Genomic DNA, 22,960 nt, shown 5'->3' with positions numbered 1-22,960 from the left:
ACTACAAACAAAATATAAATACAAATAAAAATTCAGGAGATTATAAACTGGTATACTTCACTGCAACTTATTTTTTATAATTTAGATATGTATGCATTGACTGTATTGCCACTGCAAGTTTATTGAGATTTAGTGAATTTGGGTTTCATATAGAAAACCTGCTAAAATGGTTCTCTGTGGTCATTTGTATTTTGTTTATTTTTTAAAAAAGAAACATTACAGTATCAATTATTTATGAGGTGTACTGATGAGAAGTAATTGGGAACGAAAACAGTATTTCCTGTATTATGTTTATGAAGCAAAACATCATGGATAAAGCACATATTTCCTATGAGTTTAGAAAAAAAATATATTTTCTCCTGGAGTATGAGGTGAAAAAATAGGAAAGTGAATTAAAAATTGGCAACTAACTTGAGGAATAGGGTAATACTATTGCCCCGTATATTTTTCTATTGCCCCGTATATATTTCGCAAGTGATTTTTTTATCTGCATCCCTCTAAGAAAGCCTAATCCACCAAGCTGCTAAAAAAAAAAAAAATGTCCACACACAACTTCAAAAATTATGTTGTCATTGTGTCATTAACACTCTTAATTTTATCTTACTTCAATATATTATTTGCTGCTTCTTCCAACAAAAGTAATATGGGGCATCAGGTGAGACCAGCAGAAGGCAGCTTTAGAGCAGACCCATGCACAGACACCGCGCACAGGCTGGTTCATCACAGCGTGGGGCTAAACCTGTGGGAGTCCTTGAGGCAGGATGCTACGGCTTCTGTAAGGTCATGTGGGCGCAGGATTACTGGACAACCTCATGCAATAAGGACACACTGTTCTCTGACCTGATGGAGCCATTTTTATGTTATATAGTCATTGTATAAGATCTTAAAGGTAGTACATGGTTTCACAACCCGGAACAAAGGCTGTGAAATATTTCACTAAAGGTTCTGAGATGCAGTGTGATAAAGAGAAACCAGTCCTGGCTTCTTTGAATTTCTTCAGAGGGCTGATCTCCCTTATTTGGCATCATTGTATATGAGACTTTATGAGTGAATTGTGAGTGCAAATTCACAAATCACTTCATGAGATGCTTTTAGTCAGCCGATTCATATGAACTTTCATAAAATCTGCCGTAATACATTACATACTAGCCTCAGAGTGGGCAGCTTCTAGGACTCTGCACTGCTTACATGTGGTCTGCATGTAATCCAGCGTGTCAGGAAACAAGAAAATACAGATAACCTAAACTCCTTTAGGCGAATGGATAAAGTTTTGAAAGGTTGTGCTAAGAACAATGTAAATCAGAACATGCCCGTGTTTTGGAGCCTCACATGGCCTCTTTACTCGGCCATATGGGTAAAGCAATATTCTTCAGGGCATCGAAGAATATTGCAGCACTGGTATTGTTGTCCCCGGTGTTTGCACGTATAACAGCACAAGTATAACACCTTTTCTTATGGACTCTTGGTCCAACGATTAGGCCAGAGTGCTGCTATACTTCAGCTATTCTTACTTGTTCTTTAATGTGAATAATTTAGTATATCTGAGACTAATCTTGAGCCCTTTCTACCTTGTTTGGCCACTAGGCAGTCCTAGCATACAGAAAGCAATGAAAGTTGCAATTTTCATCATCCTTTGGGGTGAATTAAGGTGCCATTTCCATTTTTTAAAAACTAAAAATGCTTGATGAATAGAAAATGGCTTTGGGTAATCTACTGCTGGACCTATGCACTCAAACCACCACAGCTGAGTGTGCCAGACCATTGCTTTAGTGCTGAATGTTTGACAATGCTTTAAGGTCTCACTGCTTGGGACCTTATCCTACCATTTTATACCAGCAAGGGCACAAAGACAGAGCATGTGGAGTTGACTAAGATGCTTGACGTGATGACTGTAAATTGTCCACGTTTTGCAGCTGTAGTAAGGAATGGTGATGACAGCTATGTGGTACACATTTACTTTTGTTTGAAGTCAAACGCCTCTTTCATTCTAGACACACTGCTTTAATCTCCCAAAAGCTGTGCTGGCTTTTGCTACAAGCTCAGTAAATACTGCTTTGCTACAATGTGAAGTTCATCTTCAATGTCATGCTGGGAAGAAATGGGAGAAACTCACTTACTCTTGTGAAATGCATGAAGCCACTTCTTGCGGAAATACAGGGAGTCTGCTCCATAGAAATTACAACACTGCCTTTAAAAATGCATGTTTACATTTGAAATATCTTATGGAAGCAACCAAGAAAATGTAAAAATATTTTTCATATTTTTTCTTTATCCATTCTCTAGACTTACTTTGTAATTCTGTAGACATGGTAATCAGTGTTTTCCTGTTGTAATTATATAAGACATTAAAATTTAACATTTATCTGCTTTAAGTAAGACTTTTTGCCAACAATAATTTTCTTTTCTGCTTTTTAAAATATAAAATCTGCCAGAAGTAGCAAGGAATTTAATCATATTACAAAGTTAAACATATGGATCACTGAAAAATGAGCTGGTTGTTATAGTATGTGTCACAAAGGAGTTTCCACTCTGTTCTCCAGTGCAACTGAAGTGAAAATACTTGTGTAGAAAAAGTTAACCAATTTCATCACCCCCTGCAATAAGAGACTAGGAAACTTTGCTATGTCAGGTCCTGAACTCATTTAGCTGATGTTCTAATAGCAGTCAGATTTTTACTGCTGCTTGGGGTATCAGGCATTTTCAAGACCTCTCATACAAAACAGTTGATTTTCCTGCCTAGTGTGGAAAGTCATAGAGGTTCTTAATCTGTTGAGGAAAAAAAAAATCCCAACAGCCTAGCACATGGAAATTACTGAACTTCGTGAAGAACAGTAACTGAAGTCAGAGTTTTCTGCAAAACTTAGCTCAGTCATTTTACTATACATGACGGTTAAAAGCATACTACAATGTCAAAGGCAAAGAATAACTTCCATTGAGGCACGTATCAATCCATGTATGTAGACATAAGTAAGTGCTGTAATTTACTATTGCTAATGAATATATCCATTGATATTATTTAGCAGAATAATCTTTCTGGTTTTTTTTAAAGTGTTACATATGCTTTGTCAGATAAAATAAAAGCTTTCACTTTGGGACATAATTTGCTAATAGAATTAAAGTCATATTTCAAAAAGGTGGTGATTTTTGCAAGGTAGCCTAAAAGTTTATTAGCAAACTATAATGACTATTCTGATTGCAATTAAAAAGCCCTCCCAAAAGGGTCGACAGACCTAAGTGCTATCTGCAATCATTTAGATTTTAACATCATGGTTATTACTTATTATCAGGCTGCACAATGAGATATTGATTACTTTTAACCTTTAGATCTAAGAATTCAGGAAAAGTCGAGGTAGTAGCACAGCCTACCTTTCCTGTTTGGTAAACTTATGGCCTTTAGTGGAACTCTAATGATTCCTATTGGCAAGGCAAATCTGAAATTAGTTTATTCTCTTGGCTCATACAGAAATGATGACATATCTAAAAATACTGCATGCATAGCACATTTGTAGTTACTACCTACAAGGGGCTTAATCCTGCAGTGTGCTGAGAACTTCCTCTGAAGTGATGATCATCATCTTCTCCCACTGACTGTTTTAGCAGCTTCGTGCAGGGACTGACAGATTACCAGACAGACAGAAGGCATCCTGGACCGTGCAGAATACGCAGTGTAGGAGCAAAAATCTTCACGTTTTCTAGTTTATAACCAATCCCCTAAGCATATTGTCCAAATATATCACTCTACAGGCTGTTAATCTTTTAATAAGTTTTCTTTATAGGGAAAATCTGCTTGAAATAAAGACGGAACTACAATGTGGCTTCAGTAGGTACGCAGGACTCGTTTTAAATGGAACAAAGTAATCCAATTAAACTAATCTGTTTTACAAGTTAAAATGATACGAAGCACATTAATTGATCCTTATAGGCTGCTATAAGGTTTGCGCTCTCTCTGTTTGCGCAGCATTTGGAACCGCTTTACACATTTGTATCCTCTGACAGCAGAGAACTCAGTCCTCCAGTTCAGGAGAATTATGGGCAAGAGAAACATATAACTGTTATGTGTTAGATTAATTTGCAGAACACTTGGCATTATTACTGCCAAGTAGTCAAATTGTTCCAAGTTGTTCCGGAAGGTTGTTATTAATAGTATGTTTTCTGAGGAAAGTTCTGTCTACTTTTGGAACTGCATTTCTGTTGCCAAGGAAACTCCTTGAAGCACAGCATTCTAGGAGCACACTGCTGCTTTTGTTTGCCAGTATCCTATTCATATCATCTAAGTAAGCACTTTACATACTTCAGCCTCCAGTTTCGAATGTTTAAGTTTTTATGTATTTCTATTACCGCGTTAAATATAGTTTGTGCTTCTTTTTAAACTCGGGTACTCTTGTAAGATTATTTTAACAGTTGCATTAAAGGACAGGGTTTTTTTTTCCACAAGTTTGCAATAAATTAGTTTTAATTTGAATAATAGCTCCATAGGTTATAGCACTAGTCCTTAAGTGTTAATTATCTTTTCACTCTGAAATTAATGTAGTCATTTCCTACTGACTCCTCTACACCATTATTGAAGCGCTGAGGAAAACATGTCATTGAGTTCTGAGCCAGAACTGTTGTTGTGATTAATCCTGGTCACATGGCCAATCTCTGCCAAAAGGAGATCACTGAAAAAAGGTGACAAAGACAGTGATTTCCTGTCAGCAAAGAGTACGACAGGGCTGTCTAGAAGTGATGCAAATGAGGGAAACTTTCACCACGGTTTGTTTGATCCACTCAGGGCCACAGCACACTGAGCCAGAGAGAAAGGCACAATGGAGCAGCAGCACACCCAGAGGAGAAAATGAACTGCACCTTCCGAGGAGGGATAGCTTCCAGTAGGGAAACAAAAACTGCTGGGAGATTTTTTTCCCCTCAACTTTTTTTGACAGGTATCCTTAGCTTTTGATGTGCATTTTCATGTTATTTAATACAGTGAACCGCTTCCCTTTGATGAAAGAGTTTAGCAGTTAACCTGTTCAAAAACCGTGTCAACTAAATGTTTTCAAATTCTTTGCGCTACTACATAAGGGTCTTTTTCCATCTATCATGACCATCGTTGCTGAAGACTTACTAGTGCAAGACTTACGGCTTATGCAGTTCATATGAAAAACACCATACATTACTTGTAATCAGACAGAAAAATATAATTTCTTTTATTTGAGATTTAAAAATGTTTAGTTAATTTTATTCTGAACATACTAACAATTTTAACAATCATACTGTACTTATTTAAATGGGGTTTTAATCTAGCACAATTAAGTTTTGCAATTAATCTTCTGAGGAAAATGGAAAGAATTATCATTAACTTTTCTGCCTAGTATACTCATTTCTAATCTCTACAGTTCCAGTAAATACTGATTTGCTTCATTTTTGAACATTCAAGGTACAGAATTACTCAAGTTCCCACTAAAGGGCTAATTAGCAGAGTTTAAATTCTTTGGGTTTGATCCTCCAGTAACGGCATATGAATACAGCTGATGTCAATGCAAGTTCTGTGTACTTAGAGCTTATGAGATCAGGCTCACATACAGTAGATTAAAATGAAATAAACACGATACATTTGGCATTAAACTGAGCTATTACAGCAGTACAAAGAACATGGAAATGCTCCTTTTAATTTTTTCTTAGTTAATAGATAAAGCATTAGAGGACAAATAAACTGTCAGCAATTCATTCCGTGACTGCCATTTTATCAAACACTAGTTGATTTTCAAAATCATTAGCTAGTTTAAGGCTGTAAAGCTGAAATCATTTAGGGCTATGGGGGAGCATAGTGAGGACAAATAGTCTTCTCTTTTTGTAAATCTTTGCAGTAAAATCTAGGAAACCTGGAAGAAGTCATACATACATATTCAGAGTTAAAAGAAAATATGGCTGTGCTGCTCCTATTATTATATTAAGGGCAAAATAAAACCTAGTTAAAGAGAGATAATAAGGATCCTAATAAAAAACTATGAAGCTCCTGGAATATTACAAAACAAAATTAAGCTGAGAGTTAACTTAAATCTATATTAAATCTGAAAATAGAGTACTGGGAAAATAGTCTAACCATGAAAATACATTTTATTTTCCCATATGCAATTTTAGCATTTATATATTACGTTATGCTGCTTTAATGTATGCTTTTCCCTTCCGATTTACCTGTTTTATCATTGCTCCTTCCCATTCATAGACTCCTTAGGGGCAATGATTACTGTTGGTAATAGTGATACCACAGCAGGTTCCCTGGCAAAGGCGGCTTGCTGAGCTGGCTCAGAGGTGCAATTACTTGTCAGCTCAATAACTGAGAAGAGGGATCTGTGGGTTTAGGAGAATCCACCAAAATGCAGAGAGTGCAATTAGCAGGTTCACATTTGAAGCGGTAACTGATAAAGAATGACTGAGGCAAGATCTGTGTTTTCATAACACCCCACATCATTGAGGAATTCTGATAATAATAGCTGCCTGAATTTCTCTCTACAGTTTTCTTTCCCTACAGACCAGAATGGCTGCGTTCGTTGTGAAGTGTAGGCAGTGCTCCTGCCCCTTAGCTGCAAGCACTAGACCATCCACAACTCTGTATAAGAGCCTCCGAATAAAAAGGGTGTCACTACTGATTAGAAGAGAGGTTTACTCGGCTAGTTTTATAAAACTGTTAATACTGTTTTTGAGGGCATGATTTATTGTTACGTGAATCTCTGAAATTAAGGATGATAAAGACCTAGTGACTTATCTGATCTCTCCTTTGCTAGTGCAGAATTGTTCCCTCAATTACATTTGCTAATGTTTTCTTTTGTCTACTTCTAAATGTCTGAAATTATGGGGCTTTCAACACTTCTTTGGGAGGTGGTTGGTTTGGTTTTTTTTTTGAAAGGCTAATAGATCTTAATGCTATGCACTCAAGCTTTTTACATTACCTGCAAATACTCCTCCTGCTTTATGGACACTCCTTAGTCATCTCTTAACCAAACTCCCCATTTCTCGTTAAGTCTTTCCTTCAATCCTTAACAATTTGCTTGCTGCTTTCACTAGAAAGGTATATGAAGAGAATATTCACCGCGGGAGGGCAGGCAGTCTGTTTCTACCCTTCTTTGAGTGGTTTTGCAGTGACCAGATAGGTACTTTTGGGATGGGGGCTCTATTAATTAGCAGATGCCCTCCCTGTGGAAACTGCAGAGCAAATAAGCCGCCTGCGCTTTGGAAGCAGTGCTGGTTTGTCTGTGCTGCACAGACTGCAGACTCAGCTACTCTCTCTGGCACAACCTTTCTGCTTTCAGAAGTGTCGTGCCTACCATGATATGGAATTTCGTAATATTAAGAGACTGTTACTTCCTATTTTGAATACACAATATTCCTCATTTTGCTACCATACTGTACTGCAAACTAATTCTTAAATTATTGCCCTCTTTTATTCTTCTCACCATGCATTATTATACCAGCCTTACCGTCTATAATTACTCTTAATGGTTACATTTGGATATCGGAAAGGGAAGTATCCTAAATAGCACCTAAAATACTCGGGCTGTCCGCTTAAGCTTTGTTCCTTTTCATATTGATGGATGGATTGTTTCCTTAAAATTTATGTTTACTGATTTTTTTAGTATAGGACTACAACTAGTGGTTAGATTAGGCATGGTACAAGCTGGTCTTATACGGACAGGCACTACAAACCCACCTTATTTTAGATTCGCAATAAACTTTATACCCATTTCTAACATTGTTTATTTCTGAGCCTAGCCAGGGCCAGGACTGTTAATGTATGATTAAGTCTGATAAAGTATTTAGAAAGTTAGGAAAAAGACATTAGCAAAAATAAGAAATTATTATCAAAGCAAGAAATGGAGGCCACTGAATTAAACTCACTTGCAGCCTAAAATAGTTTGGACCTGAACCATATTTCCATTTATAAACATATTTTAACTCATGGGACAACCCTTTCTCACTGGGTATTTTAAATAAAAGGACTAAAATTAGAAAGAATAAAATGCAATTTTTTTAGGTTGCCAAAGCAAGAAAAAATAAATTATATTTAAGAAATTACCAAATCATGCAATCATAGAAGAAAGAAAACAACTTCTATTTGACCTTGAATGTACCATTTATTCGATAAGAAATAAAAAAAAGCTAGAGGGTAGTTGTTTCTTGTCATTATACTGTTGCTGATTCTGTGGTTAGTTATTAATTTTATTTTTTATGATTCACAATCTGCTCTTTGAAATATGCCATATGCTCAAAGCAATTCAAGGATGACAACTGTCAGAATTACTCCAATAAAAATTGCCTAAATGAGGAAGATTTACTGCAGCTTGATATTTCTGTCAAAAGCCCCTCCTTTCTTTCCCCCACCGCCCCTCAGACCCGTAGACTACAGCTTCTCAGATACACAGTGAAGCCTGAATCAATTTTAGGATCAAATCGCACGTTTTGGGGAACTTCTTAAAAGTACTGTCTATCTAAAAGAAGTGATAAAGCTTCTGGGCTAAGGCTGCTATGACAAATAAGAGAAACCATGTCTGTGTGTATATCTATCTATATATATATATGTATGTTAGATGAAGATCCTATAAACAATATGCAAGTTCAAAATCATTTTGCTGAAATCACAAGCAAGTGTGATGACTTAACATGACAATGTCTGCTTTATGTATAACTAATAAAAATTAAATTGGAAGAGTCCTGTGCCCTGGCAGCAGCAAACCAAAATCAAGGCAAATTTCTTTCTTCCCAGAAGAGGTCTGAAAGGTGGATAAAAATCCAGCTGAAAGCTCCAATCAAAACACATTTTGTTAAATGCTACCATTTCATTTTTTTTCCTTCATTTTGTTTCAGTCTATTTATTAATGCAGTTTCATTTATTTCTATTCATCTTGAAGACAAATCTTTGTCCTTCTATAGAATTACACCAAATAGAATGTGATAAAGGGAACTTTCTTGCAATTATGATGTCGGTGCAGCCTGTCAGCGCACAGGGGATGGAAATGAGGTTGGGGACAGGGAAGGGAATTCTAATAGACACCATGATACATACAATGAACGCAGCTATATCCTGTGAGAGAAAGACTTGTCAAGCTAATCAGATCTTCTATAGCTAGGTAAAGGCAGTAACGGTAGCGCTAACCTTGTAAAGATGCTGCTGCTGCTCCTCTGACATCATCAGGTCATGGCTGTCCATCACGATGGATTCCATGTCAATCAGCCAATCCCAGAGCTCCTGGTATTCTGAATCAAAGTCCAAAAGGCTGTAGATAAGGAACAAAATGTATTATGCATAAATACTGTGTAGTTGTTAAAATCTTGTATTAGAATAATATATTCTTGAAAACTCATGATGTTCCTAGTTATATTTCTAAAGAGACATTCTGTATTTATACAGAGTGGATGAAAATGAAAACTGAAATCCAATTTAAGCCAGTGCCATGACCTAAATTCAGCAGCTGATGCCAAATCCTGACAACTGTTGGCATACTGCATTTGCTTCAAAAAATTTGAAATAGAAATCCCCCCTAGATGTTGTTGTTTAATGGTTTTTAAAGTGCTGACTTTAAATTGAGCAAACTTTACAACAATCATATTGATGGATGAAAATGAAAACTGAAATCCAATTTTAGGCCGTTGCCTTGCCTTAATTTCGGCGGTTGTTGCCAATTCTTGCCACTTTTTGGCTACTGCATTTGCTTCAAAAAATTTGAAATAGAAATCCCCCCTAGATGTTGTTGTTTAATGGTTTTTAAAGTGCTGACTTTAAATTGAGCAAACTTTACAACAATCATATTGATATAATTCATATAAAAATACTATTTTCATTGAAAAATGACTCAATCCATTCAGCCATCCCTCTGCTGTCTATCTGCCTATCTCTGTAAATATCCTACATTTATTTTCATGGATGAGTAGCTAGCATTTCAACTTAACACCTTAAGATAGGCTTGAGTGAATATGGTAAGCCAGTGAGAACTAAGGCCAGATACAGTATTAGACAGGTGTTCCCTACAGACATGTAAGAAACAAAGGTAAGGACAGGAAGTCAAAACAATGAATCCTTGAATAGCCAGCAATCATTAAAATTCAAAGGAGGATCACTACGGTTTTCAACAAAATAAATCATTAGAATAAGGAGCTTAAAAGGATTAATGTGATTCTCTATTGAAAGCCTAGTGAATAAGTAAAGCATAGATTCTTCTAAAACACTGTGATACAAGACAGAAGGTACATGCTGAAAAACTACACATTCGTCAAAAAGATACCCCTTGAAAAGGGATCTTCAAACTTGCAAAATTGGAACTAACAAAAGCCTTGTCAGTAGTACCAAAAAAACCCCATATTGATCAAACAATAGTGCATGTTCCACTAAAGCTAATTTCTTCAATTATTAACAATTTTTTTAGCAACCCTGTTAAAAAATTAGCATTATTTCAACAGAGAAACAATAAACTAAACATGTTTTTAATGTTATTAATACTACTGCAGTTTCAGCTGTTGTTAACTAGAGTACCATATCATGGTAATTTTGGAAGCTTATAGATAAAGTTGTGACAAGCAGAACCGTCTTTCTGTAAGAAAGCAAGCAAGAGAGAAGAAAGCATTTGCCTTCTGTGGTATTATTTTCAATGAGTTGACAACAAAGGAAGTCTTGTATAATGCACAAGTGTTGATTCCTGCTTCTGAAGTAACTCTCTAGTTTAATCCACTGTACTTTATATACTTTTACTCAATAATTTATGAGGTGCACTTATTTAAAATTGCCTGCTGCCCTGAGAAGGTAAGCAATGATGCTATTATAAAGAAGAGCAAGCATAAAAGGGCAAGTTACTATTGTTGAAATATAATAGTTTCATTTGGAGTTCAGGGCTTTTCTCCTGTTTCAGGAGGTATTTGACTCAGATATCATTTTGAAACTAAAATAAAACTAAACTCCATTTTGAATGGTATATTTGCAGTGATACTGAATCTTTATCCCTTCCTCAGAAAGCAGTATAACCATTCTGTATCTTCAGTATCTACTGCTCCTTTTTTTCTCTTCCATCTTATCCAAATATTATCCAAAGTCATAAAACAGACGGGCAGTTATTAAAACATATGTTTTATGATATAAGAGGCTAGATTTCATCTTATATAAATCGGTACAGATTCAGTTGGACTTGGATGGTTTGTACCAGTGAAAAATCTAAATTAAGATATGAAGAGGATGGGAAACAAAGCCTACATCCAATGTTCATGACCTGCTGCTGCCAGAATGGGATGGGATGCCTTTGGAAACTGCACCAGGAAGTGGACCGGGATTTTACTATAATAGGCAGAAGGTGGGCTGGATCCAAACCCCTGCTTTGCTTCTATAGAACCACATCTTAGTTACAGTCCAAATTGGTCCATTTATTGGTGTAATAGAATGAATCGATCCTTTAAAGACACACAAAAGCACTTTTCCCTGACCTTTATAAAACCCAGATAAGCACCAGGAAACAGCTGAACATTTTGATTTCTAGCTAAAGTTCTAAACAGGAACTCAACCCAAAATGAAGAGTGAGAGAAACAGGATTCACTGGAAAAAGCCCAGGAAGGGATGCAAGATGTAATGGGGATTTTTTTTCCCCCCATAGTTTACATACTGTGCCTATTCTCTTTTTTGGTTTTCTGCTGTAAAATAAAGTCATCTGGGAGCATTTTAAACAAACTGTCTATGGCAGTTATTTGCCTGAGCCTGAAGATAGTGAAGTCAGCCTACAAATCATCATCAATATTTTTTTTTAAATTCAATTGCAATGTTTTTAATAGTTCTAAAATAACTCTGTTATTAAAGAAAAAAAAAGGTTTGTTTTTAAAATGAATGCCTCACATCTAAATGGATGGATCTACTGGTTACTATTAAATTACTATTTGGAAGAGGATGTAAGTTACTAAGCCGCTAAAAAGATACTCAAAAATCCAGCAATTGTAGGATCAGTGACAGGTTAAGATTAAAATATACCTGTCAGTATTTCTGTGGTATATTGAATATTTCTTTTTTATTCAGAATCTATTTTTTCTGGGCTTAGCAGGTCTTTTTTTCATATTGCCACAGGCAGAATCAAGGAAATAACTTCTGAAATACTGATGTGTGTTACAGATGCAGGAACTATAGAAAAGATCTAATTTTGGTTGATTATCCAAATTCACCAATCGCTAAAAAAGAATAAATTAGGTCATCTGTTTATTGCAAAAAAAATACTCCTCCATTAAAAGTACCCAAACATTGCCAACAAGAATGCTATAATATTAGTTAAAGGGCAGGTAACTACCGCTTCCTTAATATAGGTTAGTTGGTTAATAAGCTAAAACCATTAGCTACATAATAACTAAAATGACATTAAGAAGTATATTTTATTTTGGTAAACAGGGAATCAGATATGCAGAGTTGCATGTCTAATCCCTTGAACCCTAAACATATTTCTTAAAATGTGGACATCAATTTATTATTTTGAATGAAAATTCATGAGCACCTTTCTCATGAGAAAACCAGTTCATCTGTGGCATTAATAAATAAAAAGGAATGTGAAGCTATTTCCATCAGCCTTTTTCCTCATGTTTAACACACACTTCCAGTTTGCATTATTTCTTTGATGGCATAACTCACATGGTATTTAGAAGTATTGTAAACACACTCGTATGCCTGCCAAAAAAATTCAGCCAGACAAAAAGTTCTTCCAAGTTTCTGGGTCATCATTTTTTGGAATTCTTTTCCATATGCATGTTTTTATTGGGAAGATATAGGAGAAATCAGAGTTCTGACCTTAACAGCTTTAAAATTGCCTTATATTCTGTGCATACTTGAAGCACCCTCTAATGCATTTATCTCAAAGCTTCATCCATGAAGGCCCAATACTAGGTGATGACAGGATCCCAGGATCTGACCTTCATGTTGTGCAATAGTGCTGTAAATATCATATCCATATCTCCCAGTAGTACCTGTATAAACTCCTCCCCAGTTTGGAGGGGATGCAATATTTCCAGCCAGATTTGCTATAACTTTTGCAGCTGCTCTCAACTACTCTTGGTTACCTCTTGCTAACTGGCTAGCTGGTGTTCTTCTGCAGTGGATATTCATTCTCTTCCCTTTCATTGTCACTTTAGCCATTTCCATGCAGATACATGTAAAGCCTCTCTATCGCTGTTGTAACAAGATCACTGTTCTGCAGGAAACCTGTTCTTTAGACACCCACTAGCATCACCCTATTCTGCAGATACTACCTTACCTATCTCAGTTTAGCTATTTCCTACACAAAGTCACCTCCCAAATCTTTCCCCCCACTATATAAACAATTCTCCATCTACAATAACTCTTGTTCTCCCTGTAGACACTCTCCTTTCTCCTAGGTCAAACTTCCACAACAGCTAATGGATAGATACGCTAATTTTCCCAGTTATGCAAATGGCCCCTTCTCTGTAGAGATCTCAGTCTCTAGCTAGGTCATCCTACTGTGGAATTTCTGTCCATAGTTCTTTTGTCCACAGTTTTTATGCGGAAGGGAAATGTTGTATCAACTGTATTTTCAAATAGCTGAAAGGCATTTCCATTGTGTTCAATACAATACCTCAGACTGGTTCAACTGGAAGTTTTCCATCTGAATTCAGCCCACCATAGTTTCTATAATGGCTGAATACATGGTATTGTATTTGTCTCCCTCCGGTCCTTTGGCCCGTTAAGCCACTGTTGAGCCTCTAAGGGCTGGGATGGCCATAAGGGCCCAGAAAGGTGGCCACAGCACAGAAAAGGTAGGGAACACTAGTAAGATTACCATTCCCAGTAATAAGCATGTAATTACGAGTGCAAACAAGTGCATTTAAGAGCCTATTTGCTTTACACATATGGTATGTAGAGTTACAAACTGGATTTTTCCATGAGGCTTAAAGCTTTATATCCCCTATCCTCAGTAAAATCAAATGTCTGTTGTTGTCTTAGTTTTACGTCCCACACAAAATTCCAACCTTAAGTCTTGCTCATATTCAACTGTGGCTGCAAAATTAGAAGCTGTTTTTGAACATGTAGCCCCCAGTGCACATTTATATACATATACACACCAATTCTGAACAAATTATTTTTATGGTTGGCACTAGCTGCACTGTCGTGTTTGAGAATCTGACAGATTTCTGTATATGTAATCAAGATCTCAGTAATCCTACATAATTAGCCCACATCAACTTTTCTAAAACAGTCATCTTTCTGTATAATAAGAGGGGATGTTTACAAGGCTCATTTATATTTACAGTCTGTAATTTAATAAAACTGTATTTCCAAGAAGTCAGCATTGAGTTAAAAATTGGAAAAGGAAGTTCTGGAGATAAGAACTCATGAACACCTTGGTCAATGACTTTCTTTGCATAGGGAACTGCAGGCAAAAGTTCTACCGTATTTACTGTTTACAAGAAAACTTCTATCAGGATGAGGGTGTACCCAAACAGTGAGCACTAGTTGGTTCCTTTGACTGCTTTTGCCCCACGCTGTTATGACCTCACAGGTATGTTCTTATATTCATTTAGGGGAGCTAGCAGTTGGAAGATACGGTTTACAAAAGACCTTCAAGAAAATGTCTTGAACCAAAACTACAAGTTTTCTTGGTTGTAAAAAAGAGAGGGGCAGCAAGATTTCATTTTAGCATAGTCCAGTGATTAATTTGTCCAAGATTCTTTGCTCAAACTATTAAGAAAGAGTGCTTTTATATATGCACTTACATATGTAATATATATGTGTGTGTGTATGTGTGTTGAGTTTTATTAAAAAATAGACTGAGAAGACCAAGTCAAGGGAAAAGAGTTAAAATTAAAGCTTTCTAGAAGTACAAAACTGGGATGTTTGAACTGGTGAGCTATAAGTGAATGGCTTCATATTCATATTTCTTAGTCACTAGTAGAATAATGATTATAGAGAATTGTCTTGCAGAGATATTAATACATTCTAAAGATGCTTCCTTGGAAGATGCTAAGAAATCAAAAGATATGAAGCCATAGGAGGAGAAAAGCCTGAAGCAAATGGACACATTACTTTTTTTTAAGTCAAAATAATGGATTGCTATTAGATAATGTTAGGTAGTCCTATGAACAAACCATGATTTGGATAAATTATCCAGAACCCATTATTTTTTGCATTCATATATGAAAAAAATAAATATATAGAGAGAGTTTTCCCCTGCCTCTTGGCCTAGGCAGAAAAATCCTGGTTAACTAGAAGTAAGAAAAAGTATATCATGTAAAAAAAATAGAGATCAGTGAGAATAAAACAACAAAAAGAATAGTTCCCTACCCATTACTTCCCACTGTGTGAACTTTTGACATATCAGCAAACTCTTCCTTTCGCTTGCTACTACTGTTGTACTGCTCACTGTACAGCTTTAAGGACATCTGTTCAACAGCATCTCTTTGTGCTTCCAGATAGCATAGCTGAACCTCAGCCTAGAAAAAGAAAACAAAGAGAAAAAAAAACACAACAGAACTTTTTTTAAAAAAAATTCAGAAAGAATGCATTTAAAACAAATACTTTTGGACTGCAACAATTTTAACCAAATGATTCACACCATCATTTTTCTCTTTGCATGACACTAAAAAAGGCTGAACCATTAAGTCAGAGAAAAGTACAGTGTATTCCCAAATGCTAGAACTGAACTATTCAGGTTTCTGTCAGGGAATGTGCTATATATTCCATGAGATGTATATCCAATCAAATGCTGCATAAAAATGTCTGGACACAAATGAAAAAGATATTAGAAATCACCCACTATGACAGAACAGGTACATACATAAAATTACATTTCTTACAGGCTTCAAGGCTCATATTGTTAACACATTGCCTGTGCTTCATAATTAATGAAAGCCATATTGCTATAGGTATTTTTGTTTTAAATAGTAAGTGTAAACAAACCCAAGCAAATTGGCATTATTCACATTCTGATTTCCCATATCTGGCATCCACCGATTACTCAGCAATTTTAATTGCAGGGAAAAAGGCAATAAGTGAGACGTGCTGTTTTCCATCAGACTCTGTGCCTGGCCAGAAGAATGTTGAATAATATTTGGCATCATAACTTATTGAATAGACACTTTATTTATTGCAGCTGTGGTGACCAGTTTGATTCTGGGGCTCAGAGAACCAGATGATAAAAGGATAAAATTTGCTGTTTGCCACACTTGCCCCTAGGAACAGGACAAAGAACAGAGGGTACAGTAAGTTCAAAAGCACTTTGGGACCAATATGCTATTGTTTTCTTTTAATATGCTTCACCGAAAGAAAAACGCATTACAAATTCTGATAATGCTTCAAAACCTGCTACTTCTATGCAACTACATACTCTTATTTCCATTAGGAGGGGAACGCCTGCTTAACTATTTGGTGCTACGGCAAGTAAATGCAACAAGCATGGAGGAAATTCTGTATAAGGACTCTTGCATCTTCTACTGTGGGAGACAGGGAAGTGAAGAGTTTGCTTGGCTGCTGACAGCACGACAGAGTTACCAATCTATAGAACAACAGCAGTGGTAATCAGTGAAAGGGCTAAAGAGGAGAAGGGAAACCTGCAAAATCTAGGAAAAATGCAGGCAAGTGAAGGGCAATAGGCACTGAAAAATGTCAGTAGGGAAAGTCTGAAGGAAGGTCGGAATGTCTTTATAAGCTTGTGGTAATAACAGTTATGTATATTTGCTTATGCCTTGCCTTGGTGCAATTTTTGCTGAGTAATAATGTAGCTGATTTGGAAATTCCGTTTCCTTTTAAAATTTCTCTTTCAAACATTTACAGCTTTCTCTCTGAGTTGCTTCTTACAGTGAGATTTGTTATGTTTGGCAGTAAAACCCAATATGTTTTTGAGAAATTAAAAAAAACCAACAAAAAATACTAGCAATTTTCCAAGGACATAGAAGATAAAAATTCCAAGTAAACCATGCGGGCCTTTTAGTGTGTACATAAATGAAATACAAGGCTTTCATACCTAGTCTAAAATAGTGGAAAATTAAACCACACAGGGTTACCAATGAAGAAACATTACCTGGAGACAAGACTAACTAGTTGGACTGTCCAGTTAGAGTAAAACATTAAGGTTTGAGAGGGCTATAAAACATGCTCTTTCAGAAACTATAATTAAAACTGCTGTTTATATAACTCAGAAATGAACAAAAGCAGCAAATAAACAAGCATCATCACCTTCCCAAACATCATCACCTTCCCGTTCCCCTTCCACCCCCAAGTACATTTTCCTTTAGGTTGATAAACAATCCCCTTCAGAGGTTCCTGATCAAATTTCTTTTTTGGAAGAATTCTTCACCAGTAAGGATAATCTTCCAGTTGAGTATTTTGTATTGTCCACATAAGGCTATGAATTTGTTCTTTTAATTTATTCTTACCAGAAAGTAGTTATTCACTGGTTGTTTTAATTTTAGTTATGGTTGACATGACGCTTCCAGTCTAAAGCCCTGTTGTGAGTGACCAGTAACTTTCTAAAACAATTACATTATCAATTAAAATCTTCCGTGATTGGTTTAAGAGGTGAAATCTTGTGGAAAATTTTAAGTTTAATCAGTGGAAAACTGATTTTCAGGATGAGTTTGGAAATCAAGGTAAGTAATTATTGTTTTTTTCCTGTGGGTTTTGGGTGGTTTTTTGGGTGATGTTTTTTGGGGTTTTTTGGCTGTTGTTGAAATTATGTATACAACCCTCTCCTCCCCACCCCAGTACACCAAAAGGAGGGAATTCATATGTAGCCTAAACTCTGGAACCTCACACATATGAATTAAAACTCAGCTCTGAACTATATGAACACATGCTATTTCTCAGATGACAGAACTATCCCAATACTTGAGATACACATTTTTTTGGCATTTTGTAATTCCCCTCCCTATAATTTCCTCTATATTTTGAAATAAGAAATGGGAAAAATAAAGCAAGCAGCTTTTCACAGATCTTTCATGCTCTGTTCACCTGCAAAAATATTTGTAAATAGGCAAATCGCTAATGTATATGGAAAATGGGAGAAGAAAAAGGAGGATGAAATAGAATAGTAGGAGAAAAGAAAAACAGGATGGAAAGGGTAAGTAAATATATGGAGAGGGATGAATGAGAATCCGCTATTTCTTCCTCACAGCTATAAGGCCCTCTTGTCCTGAGGATTATGAACTCCATCAACATCATACTCCACGAATCCTGAATACAAGCAATTGTGTCCCAGTTCTTGTACCTCAGAAATATGATCCCTCTATAAATCAACTATTTTTGTTTTTAAACCCAATTTCTGTCTTCAACTATTGTGAATACTTATAGTAACTCAAACTCGGGCACCGTAGAGTTTCAGATGGATCTCTCTGATTTCTTTTCTGTATGAATTCATCTATCTCACTGTTGTACTTAAGCATTTTTTTTGTCCCTGTTCTACTGGTATCAACTGCAAATCCAAAGAGGCTTTGAAGACCTCGAGCAGGTATTGATCAGTTTAAGTCTCAAAAACCTACATTCTGCAGAAGCTGAACTAACAGGCACAAGGCACAATCTAGAAAATAGTACACAGCACAGATACGCAATAAATCTACTGTAGTTTATTTTCAACTTAAAATCTTTAGTGATAATGAAGGACTAGTTTTGCAGTATTCTGGCAGAATAAAGTGGCAGCTTTATTAATTGCTAATCAAATATAGAAAAGCTACTTGCTTTACTTTCTAGCTTATTTTAAGTGTGCATTTTCAGATTGCCCTACATATGCTTTCTTGTTACTTAACACAGATATAAAAACTTAATCTCTATCACAAACACACCTCTGTGGACATGGATGTCTAGCAAATCCTGAGAAAGTCTACTGAGACATACATCATCCCAAATGTATGTAATAGAAATTGGGTGGGAGGCAATCATTCATTTACTCTTAGTGCCCCATCTTAGAAGTGGAATTCAGTTTCTTCTTTTTTTCAGAGGATGTAGCAAGTCAGAATCAGTGAAAAATTGAACATGGAAAAAAAATGTCAAGGAATGATACTCAGCAGTTTTCCACTACATGGTCCTCTTCTAAGCGACCATTTTTGCAGTAAAAACACAGTAAAGATGCTGGTGATGGTCTGGTTACACACTTGTACAGATCCTCTAACAGTCACTGTCCTACCAGGATGGAATGTGTTTACAATATTCCACTGTAAATTAAACTGAGATATTTCCAATAATCAAATGACAAAATGCTCTCATTTTCCTGAGCCTGGAGGATCCAATCTCTGAACAAGACTATGAAAAAACAGTAGTCTCTGGGGAAAAACAGAGAAAAAATTCTATACTACTGCCAAATATTCTGTTCTAGTGATCGATTAATAATGGTAAATATTTTCAAGGCCATTGTCAGAAAGCTCATTTTCTAAAAAGCAAGACCTAATAAATAAACTGAGGGAGCCTGGGGTACAGAATCTGTTCTTTAAGACAGGCTTTGCATGATAACATAGAATGTCCTTTACTATACAGATCACTATATAACACGAAGGGGTAATCAGTGACAATACAAATCAATGAAAATACATTGTATTTCTTGTTAGACCTACATGTTAGAATGACCTTATTCTGAAGTGGAGAAAGACAAGACAAGGGATAATAGTTGTTACTGTGGGAGGAAGGAGACTGAAAGGTTATATTGTATACAAAGCGTCAAATGAGAGACTCAAAATTTACACCAATGTAAATTGGAGATGAGAACTCAGCGTTAGTGTTGCTCTGCTGTAAAAAAAAAATTATATTGGAATGTACTAGAATAAATATCACTGAATTGGTGTTGAAAGGGAAGTATTTTCAGACACTGTTTCCTAGGGAGCACAAGTCTTGTTATGAACTATGTCACTGTAAGCAAACTATTCTGTGTTTTAAATATACAAATTATAAATACATTCAGTTGAGTCTGAATTATGAAAGTATCCTATCTTACATTATCCTTTCTGTACAGTGCTGTAGAAAAGCTATACCACTGCCACACTAGACGGTATTTACTATAGAATTACATATGAAATACAGACATAGTTCAGTTCCTCTGCCATTAGTTGAACTTAAGCTGGATAAAAACATTGTCTCTTAAATTAAAGCACAAATTCCAGTTTCCGCCAAACAAGGAGGTGGTCAGATGGCACTATGCAGAATGTAGACTTAGAAGGCTCACTTATATGTATATTTTATAGAAGTGCAAACTCAGCTGCACCATTCTAAAAGGATGCACATCCCAGCTTGGCACTCTTTATATCTTCGTAATTGGCGAATTTCTTGAGAGATAAAATTGCGAGTAATTCCTTACCAGAATTAAGTTGATCCCAGTAGTGTTTATGTGGTCATATCTGTGCCCTCAAGCATTTTTTGTTGTTTTCTGTCACAATATTCTGTCTGTTTCTCCACATTATAAAGTTGTGGAGAAGGCTTTATTACAGGACATGAAACAGACCCTGGCTCTGTCACAGATGCAGCTACTAAATAAAATGATGTTGAGGAGTACACGGCTCAAAATATCTTTCATGGAGATGTAGCTTACAGAAAGAGTTCTTTGGCAGGCAAGAGTTTGACCAAAGACCTATACAGACAGACTTGATCATCCACCACTCCATCCCCACAGCCAGCCAACAGATCTTCTGTTGCTGAAAATACTTAGGGTAGAAGCAGTACTTCCGAGAAGTAACCCCGGCATTTTAAATGGCATTGTATAACAGAATCATAGAATCATAGAATCATTTAGGTTGGAAAAGACCTTTAATATCATTAAGTCCACCACTTGGCACTGTTAGGCTTCTTAGACTTCAGGTGATTTCTTGGAAGTACTGCTTCTACCCTAAGTATAGGCATTTGTTTTTGTTCTTGAAGCAGGACGGTAACTCTTACCTTCTGTTGGCTTTTTTTCTTTTCTCTTTTCCCCCCCTCCCTCTGCATAATTAAAACAGGGACCTTGCTGCAGTTGACTTCTTTCTTAGTCTGTTACCCTTCCTGCTTTTGGCTCCCCTGCCTCTTCCATCATTCATCTTGCACACTCTTCGGGACTGAATCAGATCAAAAAATAATCCTATATCGTAAAATGTGTTTACTGAGAGCTGAACATTTGATAGTCCTATTACAAAGGACACGCTGTGTTTTGATCATGCAGGAAATTAATTCTGTTAATCAGGGCATGCTTGTTACCAGTTAAAATCTTAGCAAAGTGGTTTTATCATCATAAATCTCAGAAATGCTTTTGTATAGGTAATAACTTTATCGCTGTTTTTCAGTGTACTAAAACCATCACAACAATGCGAAACCTCCACACAGAATGAGCAAAATTACAAGGCAACAACATTCTTACTTATCAAGGTACTTAAACGCATCGTAGAGTTTAAGTAACAGCAGTAACAGCACAGTGAAATTTAAGCCTGTCCACAGGAGCCATAAAATGAAATTTTAGATAGAGTAGGGCTGTGTTACAGCAAGACAGAACTTCAGGCAGCTCCTAGAGCCATCAGAAATAACAGAGGGGAAAAAAAAGCCAGTAAATAACAGCAATACCTTTTTGCTGGGTTTCCCCTGGCTTTCAGAAATACATAGGTTTTTTGCTGTTTTGTTATAAAGAATAGGAACATGACCTGTGACTTCAGGACTGTGGAGTGCAAATGCAATCAGTAGCATGGCCTCAGCAGCATTGTCTGACCAAATCCATGGAGATGTCCTGATCATGCTGTTAATTTAAAATCTGGACCTCTGGTGTCTAATTCCTGACTGTCTCCCTGACTTTGGTTCTGTTCAGTGTAACATTAAATACAACACAAGAGTGTGGCATGCCCTGTGCATCAAACAGGTCTCAGCTATGTACCCAGAGAAGTTCCCTATATAAATACCAAAAAGCATTGAAGAAAAGTATGAAAGGATTAACCTCTCCAGAGACTTCCAAGACTGTGAATAGTTTCTGACAATAACATCCCAAAATTGCGAGGTGAAAAAAAGTCCTTGTAAGAATGGGAATTGAACAATATCTTGTTGCTTGATACTTGAACAGTATCTTTTACTACTTTTCTTGTCTTGCAGGTCTGCATCTCCAGCCTGCAGAACAAGAGAGTGACAGGCAGGACGCAAAAGAAGGGTTTGTAATAATCGGGGGCCAGATGGAGAACCGGCTTGCTCTGACAACAGAAAGTGCTGGGATGACAGAGTAGTGCTTGCTAAAACAAGGCAGAGTATACAAATTAACAAGGATGTAGATCCAGCCGAACCCATCAACATAATGGTTAGAGTGCATTTCATCAAAACTGCCACATACCTTCCAGCTCCTTCAGTGACACCTCTTCGCGTGCCACAAGAACTGTAAGCCCAAACAGTCTCATTCTTACAAACCCAGAATAATTTGTCTTATTAAAGTAGAAATTCATCAACACAACCTTTTGTCTTGGTTTCTTTCCTGTCCAGCAGAGAAAACAATTTGTTATAGGAGGTCAGAACACAGACATGTTCTACTTAAACACAAGGTTGAATACCTTTCCCAGGCCAGCCTCAAGATCCCCAAGTAGTCAGGAAAAGGAAAGACTAGTCAGACTCAGAAAGTCTTTCCTCAATGTGCTAAAATTGTAAACTTAATCTTACTTAATTAAAACCTCCACTATTTGCTCAGTTCTGATTGTTCCTACCATTCCCTCTGTTTGCACTTTTAGTGCAATGAAGTGGCTTAAAAAGAGATTGTTAAAGAGTCTGCCTATCATCCAAAGCACTGATATTTCCAAAAGTCATGCTCCTCTAAAAGGCTTGTGTACCAAACCACATGGACAGGCGATGTACCTAACTCGATCTGTAGGGCTGGGCATTCAAAATGGCCATGCCCTTAAGGTTAAAGGTACCAATGTTCAGAATTCAGGACAGCACACATGTGCGAGAGAAATTCCAGAGTGATGGTGCACATTCCTCCGCCCCCATCTCTGCAGCAGATTGACACGTACATTTCTATTTAAAAATAATGAGAGAAGGTAGGTC

General features: G+C 36.5%; 1 protein-coding gene across 1 annotated transcript in view; it reads right to left on the bottom strand.

Annotated features, from left to right (window-relative positions):
- The window catches only part of AKAP6 (A-kinase anchoring protein 6), a 236,437-nt gene that overhangs the window by 76,750 nt on the left and 136,727 nt on the right, over positions 1-22,960 (bottom strand). The window contains 2 exon segments of the mRNA XM_009290373.1: positions 9,131-9,251; positions 15,287-15,435. Of these exon segments, the coding sequence (XP_009288648.1) occupies positions 9,131-9,251; positions 15,287-15,435 (270 nt within the window).

Source organism: Aptenodytes forsteri, unplaced genomic scaffold (assembly GCF_000699145.1).
Source record: "Aptenodytes forsteri isolate BGI_AS27 unplaced genomic scaffold, ASM69914v1 Scaffold108, whole genome shotgun sequence".
NCBI lineage: Eukaryota > Metazoa > Chordata > Aves > Sphenisciformes > Spheniscidae > Aptenodytes > Aptenodytes forsteri.
This window is presented reverse-complemented; position numbering and strand designations above follow the sequence as displayed.